General features: G+C 35.8%; 1 protein-coding gene across 1 annotated transcript in view; it reads right to left on the bottom strand.

The window, feature by feature from the left end:
- ROR2 (receptor tyrosine kinase like orphan receptor 2) overlaps positions 1-13,779 on the bottom strand; it is a 149,778-nt gene that overhangs the window by 35,381 nt on the left and 100,618 nt on the right. Inside the window, exons 2-4 of the mRNA XM_074532663.1 lie at positions 13,542-13,619; positions 3,388-3,675; positions 2,287-2,317 (exon numbers count right to left, since the gene is read on the bottom strand). Of these exons, the coding sequence (XP_074388764.1) occupies positions 2,287-2,317; positions 3,388-3,675; positions 13,542-13,619 (397 nt within the window). The remainder of the gene's footprint in view (positions 1-2,286; positions 2,318-3,387; positions 3,676-13,541; positions 13,620-13,779) is intronic.

The following is a 13,779-nucleotide window of genomic DNA, read 5'->3' on the forward strand; positions in this document are numbered from 1 at the left end:
TAATTTTTTTTTTTCCTAGTTATTTCTTTATTTTAACTTAGTGTTCCAAACCAGCAAAGGTTGCATAGCAAAGCATTAAAAACCTAGGAAAATAGGATAAGGAAGCCTAGGAAAACCCAGGATAAAGGACATCTTGAGAACCCTAATTTATTTCAACTTGAGGAAATCATGAAGTAATTCTTTTTTTCACTGTATCAGTCAAAATGTTCTATTTATGTTGGTATTTGTGAAATATTAACAAGTTCATTCTCAGTACAGGAGAAGCACTTGGAAAATACTAGGGAAGCCAAAAGAAATAAAATTAATTACTTTTTCTATAACATAAGTGAATCAATGCAAAACTTGTTTCCCAGGCTTATTGGTATGACATAGGCCAGAAAAGAAAGGCCAAGGAGAAATGTATCCCATGATAAGCAAGAAGGAAAAACTGGTGGTGACTGATAGCGAGAAAAATGAGTTATTCAACGACTTCTCTGGCAGTCACCCTTTCCATTAAAGCCCATGATCTCCCGTGTGGGTATGGGGAAGTCTCTCCCACTAAGTGAAGAGCAGGTTTGGGATCACTTGATGAAGCTGAGTAGTCCCAAGTCTATGGGACCTGATGAACTATGTTGCAGAATCCCGAGGGAACTGGCTGATGTTGTTGCCAAAACAATCTCATCATATTTGAAAAGTCAAGGCAGTCAGGCAAACTCCCTGGTGACTGAAAAAAAGGAAACATTACTTCCCTTTTTAAAAAGAGGAGAAAGGAAGATGTGAGACCAGTGAGCCTCACCTGTGTGCCTGGAAAAATCATGCAGCAGATCCTCCTAGAAGTTATCCCACAGCATATAAAAGACAACAAGCTGACCCAAGGCAGCCAGCACAGCTGGCATATAACATATTATGTTATATACTAACATAAATAAAACATTTTGAATGATACAGTGAAAAAATAATTACTTCATGACTTTCTCAAGTGGAAATAAATTAGGGTTCCCAAGACATCCTTTAATAAGGGCAAATTGCAACTACCTCAAAAAGTTCTACAAAATCAAGTGCCAAATGCTGCACCAGGGTTGGGAAAATCCCACACATGAACAGGGAGATCAAGTCACTGAGAACAACCCTTTGTAGGGGTTTCCTGTGGATGAAAAGCTGGAAGTAACCCAAGAATGTAGCTCTCAGCCCAGAAGGACACTTGTACCCTGGGCTGCATGCAAAGAAGCGTGTCCAGCAGGGTGAGGCAGGGGGTTCTACCACTCCATGTGGCCCTCATGAGAGCCCATCTGGAATCCTAGGTCCAGCTCTGCTGTCCTCAGCACAAAAAAAGATGTGGACCTCTTAGAGTGGGTCCAGAGGATGCCATGAAGATGATCAGAGGGCTGGAGCACCTCTCTGTGAAGACAGGCTGAGAGAACTGGGTTTGTTAAGCCTGGAGAAAGAGAAGGCTTTGGAGTGATCTCACTGCAGCCTTAAAAGGTTCTCATATAAAGGATGCAGGGGGATTTTTATACTGGGAGATAGTGCAGGACTAGGGGCAATGGCTTTAAACTGGAAAAGGGCAGGTTTAGATTAGATGTTAAAAAGAAATTCTTTACTCAGAGGGTGGTGAAGAGCTGGAACAGGTTGCTCTGAGAAGCTGTGGATACTTCAGTCCTGGAAGTGTTCAAGGCCAGGCTGGATGGGACTTGGAACAATCTGATAAAGTGGAAGGAGCTCCTGCCCATGGCAGAAGAGTTAGAACTGGGTGACTTTAAGGTCCCTTCCAATCCAGACCATTCTATAATTCTCTTTTCATCCTTACAACTGAATCAGCAGGTAAACCCAGGCATCTTGCGGAAATCACCAAACCACCAATCAAGTCAAAAATCACACTAACAAACAGCTACTCAACGACAGGATTTTAGTCTTGTTTTACCTCGCTCTTCAAGTTATAATCATATAACATGGGTAAATTTGCAACCACAGCAAAAAAGCTAAGCATTTTACCATTCATTTTTAACCACTCTTCTAGCCCATACTTGCCCTGTAAACAATTACTGTTCCAACATGACTTTGTGGTAATTTGTTTGTTCAAAACATGAAATAAGCACGCAGAAGTTGCTTAAGAACAGTCAATCAAATCAAAACCCATTGTAGCCTCTGTCTAAAAAAGTTGCATCCATTCTGAGAGTTTTTGGTCAAATTCGATACTTTTAGCAAGAACACTGTAGTTGCAGACAGTGTTTACTGAGTTTATGAACTAAATTCTGACAGAACAAAAGTAGTCAGAGCACATTAAGTAATTTTCCAAAGAGTACTTACTGAAGATTGTAATTTGGGCTGTTTGTTGGACCTGCAAACATAAAACAAACAAGTATTGCTGACAAGTTTAGCTCAAGGACAACATAATAAAAAAAGTCAATAGCAATCTAAAGGAAATTGTCTCTTTAAGGAAGGTTTATCTCAAGCTCCAAACAAAACCCTCTGCATTCCTGAACATAATTATATATTGTTATTTTCAAAGCCACAAATAAAAATCACATGAAGCTACTGCCTGTTCCAGCAGCAACCTGAATGGACTTACTGTTTTTCATAAAATATTTTCCACCATAAAGACAAAGGTAGTTAGACAAGGTGTTATTTGAACACATTACTTACCTTTTAATAAGCCCCAACTGTGCCTTACTATCAGAATTTAGGATGTGGCAAGGGGATGATCAATTTTTGCAACAGCAGGAGCAAGGGTCAATACTCAGCACTTCACTACTCAGTAACTACAAATTGAACTGTGGAATCCATTATTTACATTACAAAATAAGAAAAAAATTTAGAAAAATGCATCTAGAATTTTTTTCTCCCATTGCTCCACAGGCAAGCTAAATAAAAGGTTAGCTTCCAGACTGGCCTATTAAGTCTCCAAAATGTAATATAAGCACTTGTTCAAAGGTGTGGTATACCTTCACGTGTCAGAAAACAGAATTTGAGGCCAAGCTCCACATAGCAGTACAGAACTGATATTAACAAGGATAGGCCCAGAACTAAGGACATCACACGGAAAACTGCTTGTCATTCTTCTCAGCAGTTTTTGGTTTTTTTCACAGACTGAGTTCAGCAGTAGAGTGAAAACTCCAGGCAATGAAATGTTACCTTTTTGTACTTTTTACCAGCACTCCTTTAATTTTTTTTCTTCTGTATATTTACAGACCTCTACATCTGTATTTACTTTCTTTTATTACCACTAAAGGGGTATCAAGTTCAACTGAGAAGTTCTGTGCTGGGAGAGAGGCCCCAGGCACTGACTTTATTTTCTTTTGTGTTGAGAATTTTTCTTAAAACATTAAATTCATTTCTCATTATGCTATGGTTAAAACTAATTCCTAGTCTATAAAGCAGTCTGAGCAGTCATAAAAGCCAGGAACTCACCAAGCCTGACAAACAAAACTCCTGTTGCAGTTATTGTCTTCATCCCATTTGAAGCCACGCACTGGTAGTATCCTGTGTCTGTGGTATCCAGATCCTGGATTCTTAGACGTGAACCATAATCTGTTTTTCTGATGATGATCCGTCTTGGCTCCTGAACCACTGGAGCATCATTTTTCAGCCATCTGACATTCGGGGATGGATTTCCTGCTACCTTGCAGTGGAGGATTGCCGTTTGCCCCTGGACTACAGTGATATTGTTTACTGGTTCCAAGAAGGTCAGGAAATAACCTAAGAAGATAAAAAGGTCATAAAAGATCAAACTTTACTTGGGTTGAGGTAAAAGCCTGCTCAAAGGTACTTTTCTAAGAGAGAACCCTGCTCAAAAGTACTTTTCTAAGAGAGAACCCTGGAAACAATTTCAGTTTTCTTTCAAGATTAAAAAAAAATGCAATTCACTGTCCTAAGAACACCACAGCATCACACTCCAATTTATGTTTCCTTGCTGACTTTGTGCTTGACTGCAGGTAGGCATGCAGATTCAAAGTTCAATCATGAATTGATACTATTACACTCCTAATGTCTATTTGAAGCAGCAGTGACTTTTTCTACATCTGACGTGCTAAAATACTAACATCCTAACATACATATAGTGCTGTTCTGTTCCAACAGCAAAAAAACCCTTGCTCCATAAATGAATAATCCCAGCTGTTACCACATTGGAATATCATGGTCATTTTACCACATAATCTTCTTACATGATCACAGATTTGTCTCAAAAAGAACTACAATTGGAAAAATTACTTTTAGATATTAATTTGACTTGTTAGTTACTCAACAAAATCTTAAAATTAGGTTGATTTGGACAGGCCTATATAATAATAAGTTTTCAAGATTATATGTCTCACATTCAATTTATAGAAATAACATCTCAATTGCAGAAATAAACTGTGATAGAGAGGGGACCCATAAGCTGATTATAGACTGCCATTTTTACATCAAGTCAAAATATATGGCCAAGGAAACATCTGTATGGATAGTGTGTAATAACATTTTGTAGATATTTTGTAAGTGAAAACTACAAGTCCCAATTAGTGGTTTGTTAAAAGCAAAGGGCTTGTCAAGGCTGTATTTGTGATCTCTAGGGACGACAAAAAAGAAAGAATTTATGAAGAACACTGTCAAAACCTGACAATCAAATCTTTTGTTGGTTATTATTTATAAATTTAATTTGGTGTTAGGAGTCCTTCAACTGATACACATCACATACTGAAAGCCTGGCAATATGTAATTCCATTGAAACAATAAAGTTGTTATATTACCTTACAAAAGAGGTAAGAAAAGTATCTAGGTGTCACGCTCATGTGTTTGTACCAGTGAATTTAGACCTTCTAGACATAAAGCTTAAGGAATTCAAATTACATTATATTTTTATGGCAGCTGGATACAAATATCAAATCATTCTGATGGATGCTCACATGTAGACCTTTCCTATCACTCAGATTATTTTGCGTCTATTTAATTAAGTAATAGCATATTATTGTACACAAATCCACCACTAGTAAAGAAATGGTCTACACTGACAGTCCAATTGCTGAAATACCTTAAGAAAATTGATGTTCTGCTTTGATTTATATTTGACAGGGCTGTGAAAATCAGCTCCTCTATAACAGTTAAGTGTAACATTGGAGAAGGGAGTAGTAGAAATATCAGAATATAATAAATGTACAAGCCAGATATTGCTGGAAAACTGGGTTTTTCTGTGAGTTACATTGTTCTCTACCACTGGCCTTTCAAAAGAAATCCTGTTATAATGAATAATATGAACACACAATGTAGGCAAGTGCAAATTTAGTTTGTCATTAAATAGAAAATTATTAGAATAAGTCTAAACAGAAAATTAAATAAACCCAAGTATATAAAATCTCCACACAATATTGAAAATTTACAGGACAATTATTTTATTCTTGTTTGTCATGAAATAATGAATTATTGTTTATTTAATTTTATATTAGTTGTCTCTATTTTTAATTTAAAATCTTTAGCAGACTTCAAAATATTCTGACAGAATACAAACAATATTTGTTTTCAAATAACTTATATAAAAGGGAGAAAAAGTACATTAATGCTTTCAGCAATGTCATACCACAACAATGTAATTTATTATGTTTTTAGCTACATTTCATAGCTGAAAAAATAGAAATACTATGTTGACATTCTGGCAGGGAAAACAAAACCAGTAAATTTACTTCCTGATATAGTCAACTGAAGCCATTGATCAAAACTCCCTTTAAGCCAACATCTTACACACATAATCATTTCTAGCAACATGAAAGAAAGCAGGATCAGTCCTACCACATGTTAGAAAAGGATTTTCTATGGCTACTTCCCTCATAGCTTGTTATTTCACCATTTTTTCATAGTCTGCATGCAGTTTATTCTCATGAGCACCACTGACATACTGGGCAGCATCCACAGGAGTGTTACCTAGCAGAGACAGAGATACCACAATCCCAACCTACTCAGTGCCTGTCAGGCCACACTTGGAGTACTATGTCCAGTTCAGATCCCCAGAATTCAAAAATAACACAGAAAGACAGGAGAGGGATCAAAGGAGGGCTACCAATATCATCAAAGGGCTAGACAACAAGTCCTATGAGGAAAGATTTCAAGTAGTTATGTCTCTTCTCCCTGGAGAACAGCCAAGGGAGCATCATCACAGTTTTTCAGTACCTAAAAGGCACCGACAAAAAGAACAGAGACAGTCATGACAAGGAGCTATATAGAGAAGACAAAGGGCAGCAAGTGAAAGTAGCCAGGAAATGTTTCATTTCAATAGAATAGAGACATTTTTTGCAGTGAGAACAATCATTCCCCTTAAAATGAACTGCCTAGAGATGGGGTAGGGTCCTCATCGCTGGAGGTTTTCAAGATATGATTGGACAAAGTACTAGATTGTCTTGTCTAAGCTTTCTTTCCCCAGAATTGTTGGATTGGGTGATCTTTTGAGGTGCCCCCCAGGCTAGAATGTTCTGTAGTTCTGTGGGCCTCTGGTTCAACAATCATGGGGACAGGCCAAATGTGCTCATACAAGGGAGGCAAAATAGTTTAAAGACCTTTTTTGCAAAGAAGCTGGGCCCCTTTGAGCATGGAACCAGCACAGAGTTATGTTCATCTGGCTCAGAGATGCTTCTGATACCCAAGAAATGAAAGAAGAAGAGATCTGTCTAAAAGGTGAGGCCAATTCAAGTCCTGTAAGATGACAGACAGGGATTGTCGTTTGTCTGGCTCTCTGATATATTTTTTGCTCTTCACATGCAAGTACATGAGAGGGCTACACTGTTCTTGTGACACTGATCAGCTTATACCTTGCTCAAACCCTTGTCATTATTTCACTTTTTCTGATTTAAAATGAGCTTGGTGGAGTCCTCTTTTTGGGATAGTCATGGATATTAAATTCAAATACATTTGGATGAAAACAGATAGTAAATTTACTCATTAGGACTTAATAACTCAGGATTAAATCCATGTTAGAACTTCCTGTTTTACTAATTAAAACAGAACTACTGCAGGAAGTAATTAGATCCATATCTTTAAGCCACCCAAAATATTTCATATGAATCTGTGAATCTGATCCTAATAACAGCAAGAGCAAAGCTATTACCATGGAAAGCAATGCCAAAGATTTATGGGTTAATTCAGTCCCAGTGCAATTAGATAGACTTTGCCTGAAGTCAGCGACACTGCATCTATTTCCTGCAGGTCAAAATTCAGCTTTAGTTCATCATTACTCTTGCCAATTTTACAGGTATTTTCTGCAGTGTTTTATACTACCTTGTTATTACAAACCAAGTAATAAATATTTTAACCTAATGAACTTCGAAGCATTTGTGTTTTCCAAAGTTCTCCAGAGCAGCCTAAGAGCAGTGGGGCAGCTCAGGGCCTCTTCTCTGCCTCTGTCCACCCTGAACTGCACACTCTCTGTTTGCTGGTTTAATTTCCTCTTTGAGAGGCGATGTTTATGTCCTCACTGGTTTTGAAGTATTTCTATGACAGAGCAGGCAGCCATTTGTTGAGCTGCTCTGTTATTTGGTGTCCACTTTAGATAACCCATAATTGCAATTCTTTCAAACAAGCGGAAAATTTAACCAACCATGTTCTAAAGAATGTTTTCTTTATTTAATTTCTGTGGTGATAATCAGCAGTTACTTTTTTGGTAATGTACGTCACACCACAAACACAGTGTAGATGCCAGTTTGACAGAATGCTTTGGGGAAAAACACAAATTTTCCCAGGATAAATTAGGACCTCAACAATGTGCAAAGCAGTTTTTTCCCAATGTAGTTCCCCTTCTGTCTTAGTAATTCTTAATTTGGACAGGTACAAGGGAAAATGAAATGTGAAAATGCTAGAACTTGTATTTCACTTGTGTCCTGTATTTCATGTTAAGCAGTAGTCAAGTAGAATTTTTTAAAGCTGGAACAGAATTGTTAATCTGTTTTAATACTAATGTAATTTTGAAACAGAGAATAAATACTCTATATAAAATATTTTGTTTCTGTAACATGTTGCCAAATCTGTGAATGTCCTATTGTAACTGTCATATTATAAAGATTTATATTTTACTTGGGAGATGGATAACAAAGATAATTTCTTTAAATATACAAGCAAAATGTCCAGAAATTTCCTGTGTTGTGACATTAATATTGTTATATAATGGTTTTCATACTCTGGCTTGCTTCCAAAGGTCATTGAAATGAAGGAAAATGCTTCCTTTGCCTTCAGTGATCTCTGGCATGATTCAACTATGTCAAAAGGAAAATCTATCCAGTAGATATTTCTGCATTTGCTGTAGGCAAAAATGCTGTAAATTAAATTTCTCTTTCATTATAGTTTCCAACATAGTCTACAACCAATACTGGTAATTATTTTGCTTGAACAGATTAAAAACTGTTCTGTCAAGAAGCTATGAGAGGACAATGCAACTTAATCTATATATTATGTTTTGCTATCATATTCTATGTACTCTATGAATAACATAGCTTAGGGAAATGGTTGACATGAATTCCAGCAGAACTCTTTCATATTTGAAAAACCTTTGTTAGGTTGCCAGTACTTCATATTTTTTAATTGAATAAATTTGATATAAATATATCAAATAGAATCCCAAAGCAAATCAACATTAAGATGACAGGTCTATTATTCATGTTTTGGCAAGAATATAAAAATAAGCTTTTCCAGAGTGTGTCAAATCATTGTCAAGATATGCACAAGAATAGATACTAAACTAAAAACCTAAAGGGTGCAACTATCACTAAGACCTCACATGTGTATTATATTTCTTAGTTTTATTTACATTATTCTGGCACTTACATGTCCAAGTTATTGGCTCAAACCATATGTGTTATTCTTGGCATAAACACAATATAAAATTATTGTTCTGCTTTTGCTGTTTTAAGATCTTAGCTGTGATTTTGAGGTTCATTCTAAAAAAATATTTTAAGACTCCTAAGTTACTTTAGATTATGTAAATTCTGGATTAATTGTTTTCAATTCAAGTTTTAGTTCTGTTCATTTTTTGTTGCTTTTACTCTTTTTTTTTTCTATGTGATTTTAAATATATTTATGCATTCGTAATTTTAAAATAAGCTTCAATATGGCAACCATGAATCATACTTAGTAACAATTTTTTAACCCTTTTTATCTTGGAACTTCCAAATCATTTATGAATATTGAAGTCTCTTGAGATGGGATAATACCATGAGGCTTATTTCCCAGAAGCAGAAAGTAGAGCAAGGGGAGTCCTAAATGATTTGACAATTTACACACAGACTAAGTGTCAGTATCGATGATACTGCACCAAGATTCACATCTTTCTGTATTCCTGAGACAATGACTCTCTAAGATAATCATCCACTTTGGCTCCTATCCAGGTGGATTCACCTTTCTTTCTGCGCTCCACAAGGAACACCAACACCGAAGAGCCAGTTTTTGAGAAAAAGAATGGAAAATTTGATTCATAAATGGCTAGATAACTGAAGATACAACAGTACTTTCAGACCAAGTAGTAATAATTGTATATATGTTTAATCACCGTTTAGAATACTTATTCCTCCACAAGATATAAATATTTATTTAATTGACTTTATGCAATAGTCAAAAAAGCCCATAAAGCCAACCGAACACCTCACAGTTTACAAGAGTCTCAGTTGGAGATACTCAGAATGTAAAATCACCTGTTTAAAAAAAAAAAAGGGCAAATACCTTCTTTTCTGCATAACTACATAAATTTAGACCATTTTCAGATTCATAGAATAAAACACTTTCAGTGTTCAAAACCCCTATGAAAATATGTATACTATGATTTTGTGTAAAAAGCAATGTGGGATTTTTTCCCTAAGCTATCTTATTTTTCTTTTTTAACGCCTTCTCAGCTTTTTTCATTTTTTCTTCAAATAAACTTTTTTTCTTAGGTATAAGATGAGCATGGAAGAATCCTTAGGAAGAAGAGCATGATCTTTCTCACCACAACTCTTTATTATGGCAAATTTCTGCTCTGGCATTTTTAGACTAATATAAACTTATATCCAATACAAAAGGGTTTAGGGGCAATATTCTGAATAATTAAACTAATGATATTTCCACCATAAGCAAAGTCACATTTTCCCACAATGAAGACATAATTTTTCACCTAGGATACATACTTTGCCTTATGGAACGCTGAGGAAGACATCATTGTTCCAAAATTTACTGGTTTATGGTAAAATTTAGGGTACTAAGCATAAAGTGTTCATGAAATTGACAGGTAATCTATAACGAACATCCATGAGATACAGAGTTTCTTAGGTTTAAAAAACTGGTTATATATAGTTATATAACCTGTAACTAGGTTAAAAGAACTGAAGACTGTAGTAACAGAAAATGCCTGTGAAAGTTGATGAAATGCAAATTATGCCTTTCTAAAGGTGTGTATGACAACACTGAGCTTAGGGGACATCAATGGCAATGTCACATTTGGCAGGTGGTGGGAGTCCAGTAAAGTGACTCCTTCCACAAGTAAATCAAATTCCAAATTCCAAATAAATTCCAAATAAACTGAGAAATTTCATCCTACTAAGGAGGGTAGACAGAAGCCTAAGACTCACAATTACTTGCACAGAACATTTTCCTAAATAAAAAACAGTCTCCCCAATTCTTCATCCTCTGTTTTTATTTAATCCTGGTACAAAGATGAGTGATTTACAGTTTATTTGAGTCACATTAGAAAATGGAAGGGATGCTGGCAGATCTCCCAAAATACACGAGTAGCTAAGGAAACTACACTATTAGATATGCCACATAGTATTTCCAGATTAAATGATACCTTTACTAGCCTAATTTAATCCAATTTGCATCTCATCCTTCATCCTATTTTTTTTCTCAATGTAGAAAAATCCATCCAGAAACATGTAAAAAAAGTTGATTTGGTTCACATTCTCTTGAAATTACCTTAGGAACAAGGAATGAACAACTGCGAATCCAGGGAAGAAGCAGTATTAGCTTTGTGCACATTGTCCTCTCCTCTGAAATCAGTGGGTTTTTAAGACCCAGTGAGAGTATGTTAGAATGTTTGTGAAAAAAGAGAAAGACACCAAGCAAGGCTTACTTGAAAGTAAAATTGGTGAAACTATCAACTTTACAAAGACTGACTGGACAGAGAGGGGACTTGGACTGTGCTCGAATGTTTTACTTTTATTCCAAAGCAGACCTAAGTTCTTCTACAGCAAACACTCACTGCTCTGCACTGGTTTTCAGTGAAACGCTGCTCAGACACAGTGCTTTCTAGTCATCCAAAGCACTGAGACACAGTGCTTTCTAGTCATCCAAGTGTTCACTTAAAGGAAACAAGAGAAAATAAATTCTCCTCAAGGGCCTAGCCAAGCTATTGCCCCTTCTCATCAAATATTAGAAGGCTAGTTTCACTTGTAGAAAGAGACTTGCAACATTTTTGTAAATGAGCATTATTAATAACACCTTGCTTAAACTGGTTTTGTCATTGGAGACAGAATCATTTCTCAGGACTTCTGGAAGATTCTAGAGAAGAGGATGACTAATACACTTGTACTTTTAATGTGGTTTTTAATTTGGGTATTATTAAAGCTGGTTATCTCCATACCTGTTTTGGGTCTATTCCAAAATAAAAAAAAATTTAAAATAGGAGGTTACAAGCAAATCAAATTAACTGAAGATTTCTGAAGGAAAGAAGAAGGTTGATGGGATGGAAGGGAACTGTTAGGAATTGTTTCTAATGATCTCAACAGTATGCTCAAACTTTGAAGTAGAACTGTCCAGTGGTTCTTTGTAACAAAATCTGATGCCTTACTATGACACAGAAACACCTGAGCTAACATTCCAACTAGCTTTGCTTCTATGGAGAATTTTGTGCCGACATTAAAATAAAATAAATAAATGGGAGCAAATGAGGCCATTTCCTAGCTAGGTATGCTGGAAACTAACAATTGATTGTATACCAGTGAATAACTTAAGAACATGGGTCTCTTTGTTTTCTTCCTTTTTTTTTTTCCTGAAGGAAATATACAGTTCTTACTGTGTAGAAATGTTTGAGATGTGATTAATTACTTCCTCAGACAGATACTGCCTGTGGCTCTGCGAAGGAAGGAAGCAACTGGAACTCCTTTTTCTGCAAGAAATTTACCAAGCACTGCCACATGAAAAAAAAACAAAAAAAAAAAACAAAAAAAAAAACAAAAAAACCAAAAAACACCAAAAAAAACAAAAAAAAAAACCCCAAACCCTCTCTCTTTTACATCTGTAGCCTTAAAGGCTCAAACACAACAAAAGAGAGAAGTGGGTCCAACTTGCCAGGCATCAAGCCTATCAGATGCAGTTAAAAATTAAACAAGGCCCTTTTTCATCAAAAGTAGTGTGTACTTCAATGTGAATAAAACAACTGGTAGTAATACAGTGCTACTGACAGGAATACTACTACAAATTTTTTTTCCAGAATAAATGTCAAATTCGAAACTTCTAAAATATTTCAGCAGTTTCAGAAAGTAGCAAAGAGTTAAGAAATGGAGTGTACCAGGTCTTCTTTCCAAATAGGAGGGACTTAGTCCCATGCTGATAATCAGTAGCAAGGTGGTTACACGTGCAAACAGAAACACATCTTTGTTTTACTGACTTACAGACCAAATTTAAAGGAAGATTCCATAAAAAACCTCCCAATATGCACATTTAGGGTAAGAAATCTAACTAATATTCAGGAAGACAATAAGGATTAGATAACCTTGGATATCTATAAGAAGAGAAACTATATTCCAAAGCAGCCCCAAAATTCATGTTCCTCTAAGATAAACTGCAAGAAGATCTTGTCAATACCACAGCTCCGCAGATTGCAACATGTCCTCATTAATGAAGCTAACATTATTATCTGACTCTTTTCTTTAGCCTAAGAGTTGACAGTACAACAGCAATGCATCCATAAAATATAAAATCAGTACACAACTGAAAAAAATATTGTTCTTCAGGTAGAATACTGAAAATTTCCTGCTTTAGAAGGAATTGGAAGCACAATTTGCAGTAAATATGTGCATCTTCTGATCCAGGAATAGCATTTGGATCTAGAGTTTTAAGTGGCAAAGTGTCACAAAATTTATGTTAACTAATTAATAACTAGAAATCCTGACACTACAATCAGTTCAAAAAACCAAAGCATTAATGCTCAGAGCTATTTTAAAAGTGCGTATTCTTGTGTTGTAATGGGCTAGATTTAACTACCTCAGACTAAAGATACCAATTCTTAACATTTACCTGGAGATGCTAAGTGTGACACTGTACAAAATCAAATCAATTTCATGGCAACAATGTGAAATAAAATATGCAAGGAAGGTAATAATAACACACTGTGTTTGGATTAAAACATCTAGGGCCCTCCATGTGGGGGAACTCAACATGCTTCGAAATTAATTTTTATAGACTCCTTTAGCCTTGCTACCACTGCCTGGAATCAGAAGTGCTAATTCACAAAAGGAAGGTTGCCTTCCTTACAGTCTTGTATAATATACAAATATAGGGAACATACTATAAAAGGATTTTGTTGGTCCTTTCTGAAGAATGTTTATACTTAAGCAGGGTGATGAAATTACAATTCATTTTACCTTTAGGTGTTGGAATTGGTCTCTCAAGTCCATCCATATGACCTAAGGGGTCATTTGAATCTGGAATTTCCATTTCACCTACAAAGAAAAGAAGATTTTGTTAAAGTGGAATTGAAGCTAATCTTTCTGTTTAACAGCATTATAACAGTGAGTTCAGCACATTCTCCCAGTCCACATTCTGCCTCCAGAGTTGCACATGGGAAACACAGCACACAGGAAAAACATAATGACAAGGTCA

Source organism: Zonotrichia albicollis, chromosome Z (genome assembly GCF_047830755.1).
Source record: "Zonotrichia albicollis isolate bZonAlb1 chromosome Z, bZonAlb1.hap1, whole genome shotgun sequence".
Taxonomy (NCBI): domain Eukaryota; kingdom Metazoa; phylum Chordata; class Aves; order Passeriformes; family Passerellidae; genus Zonotrichia; species Zonotrichia albicollis.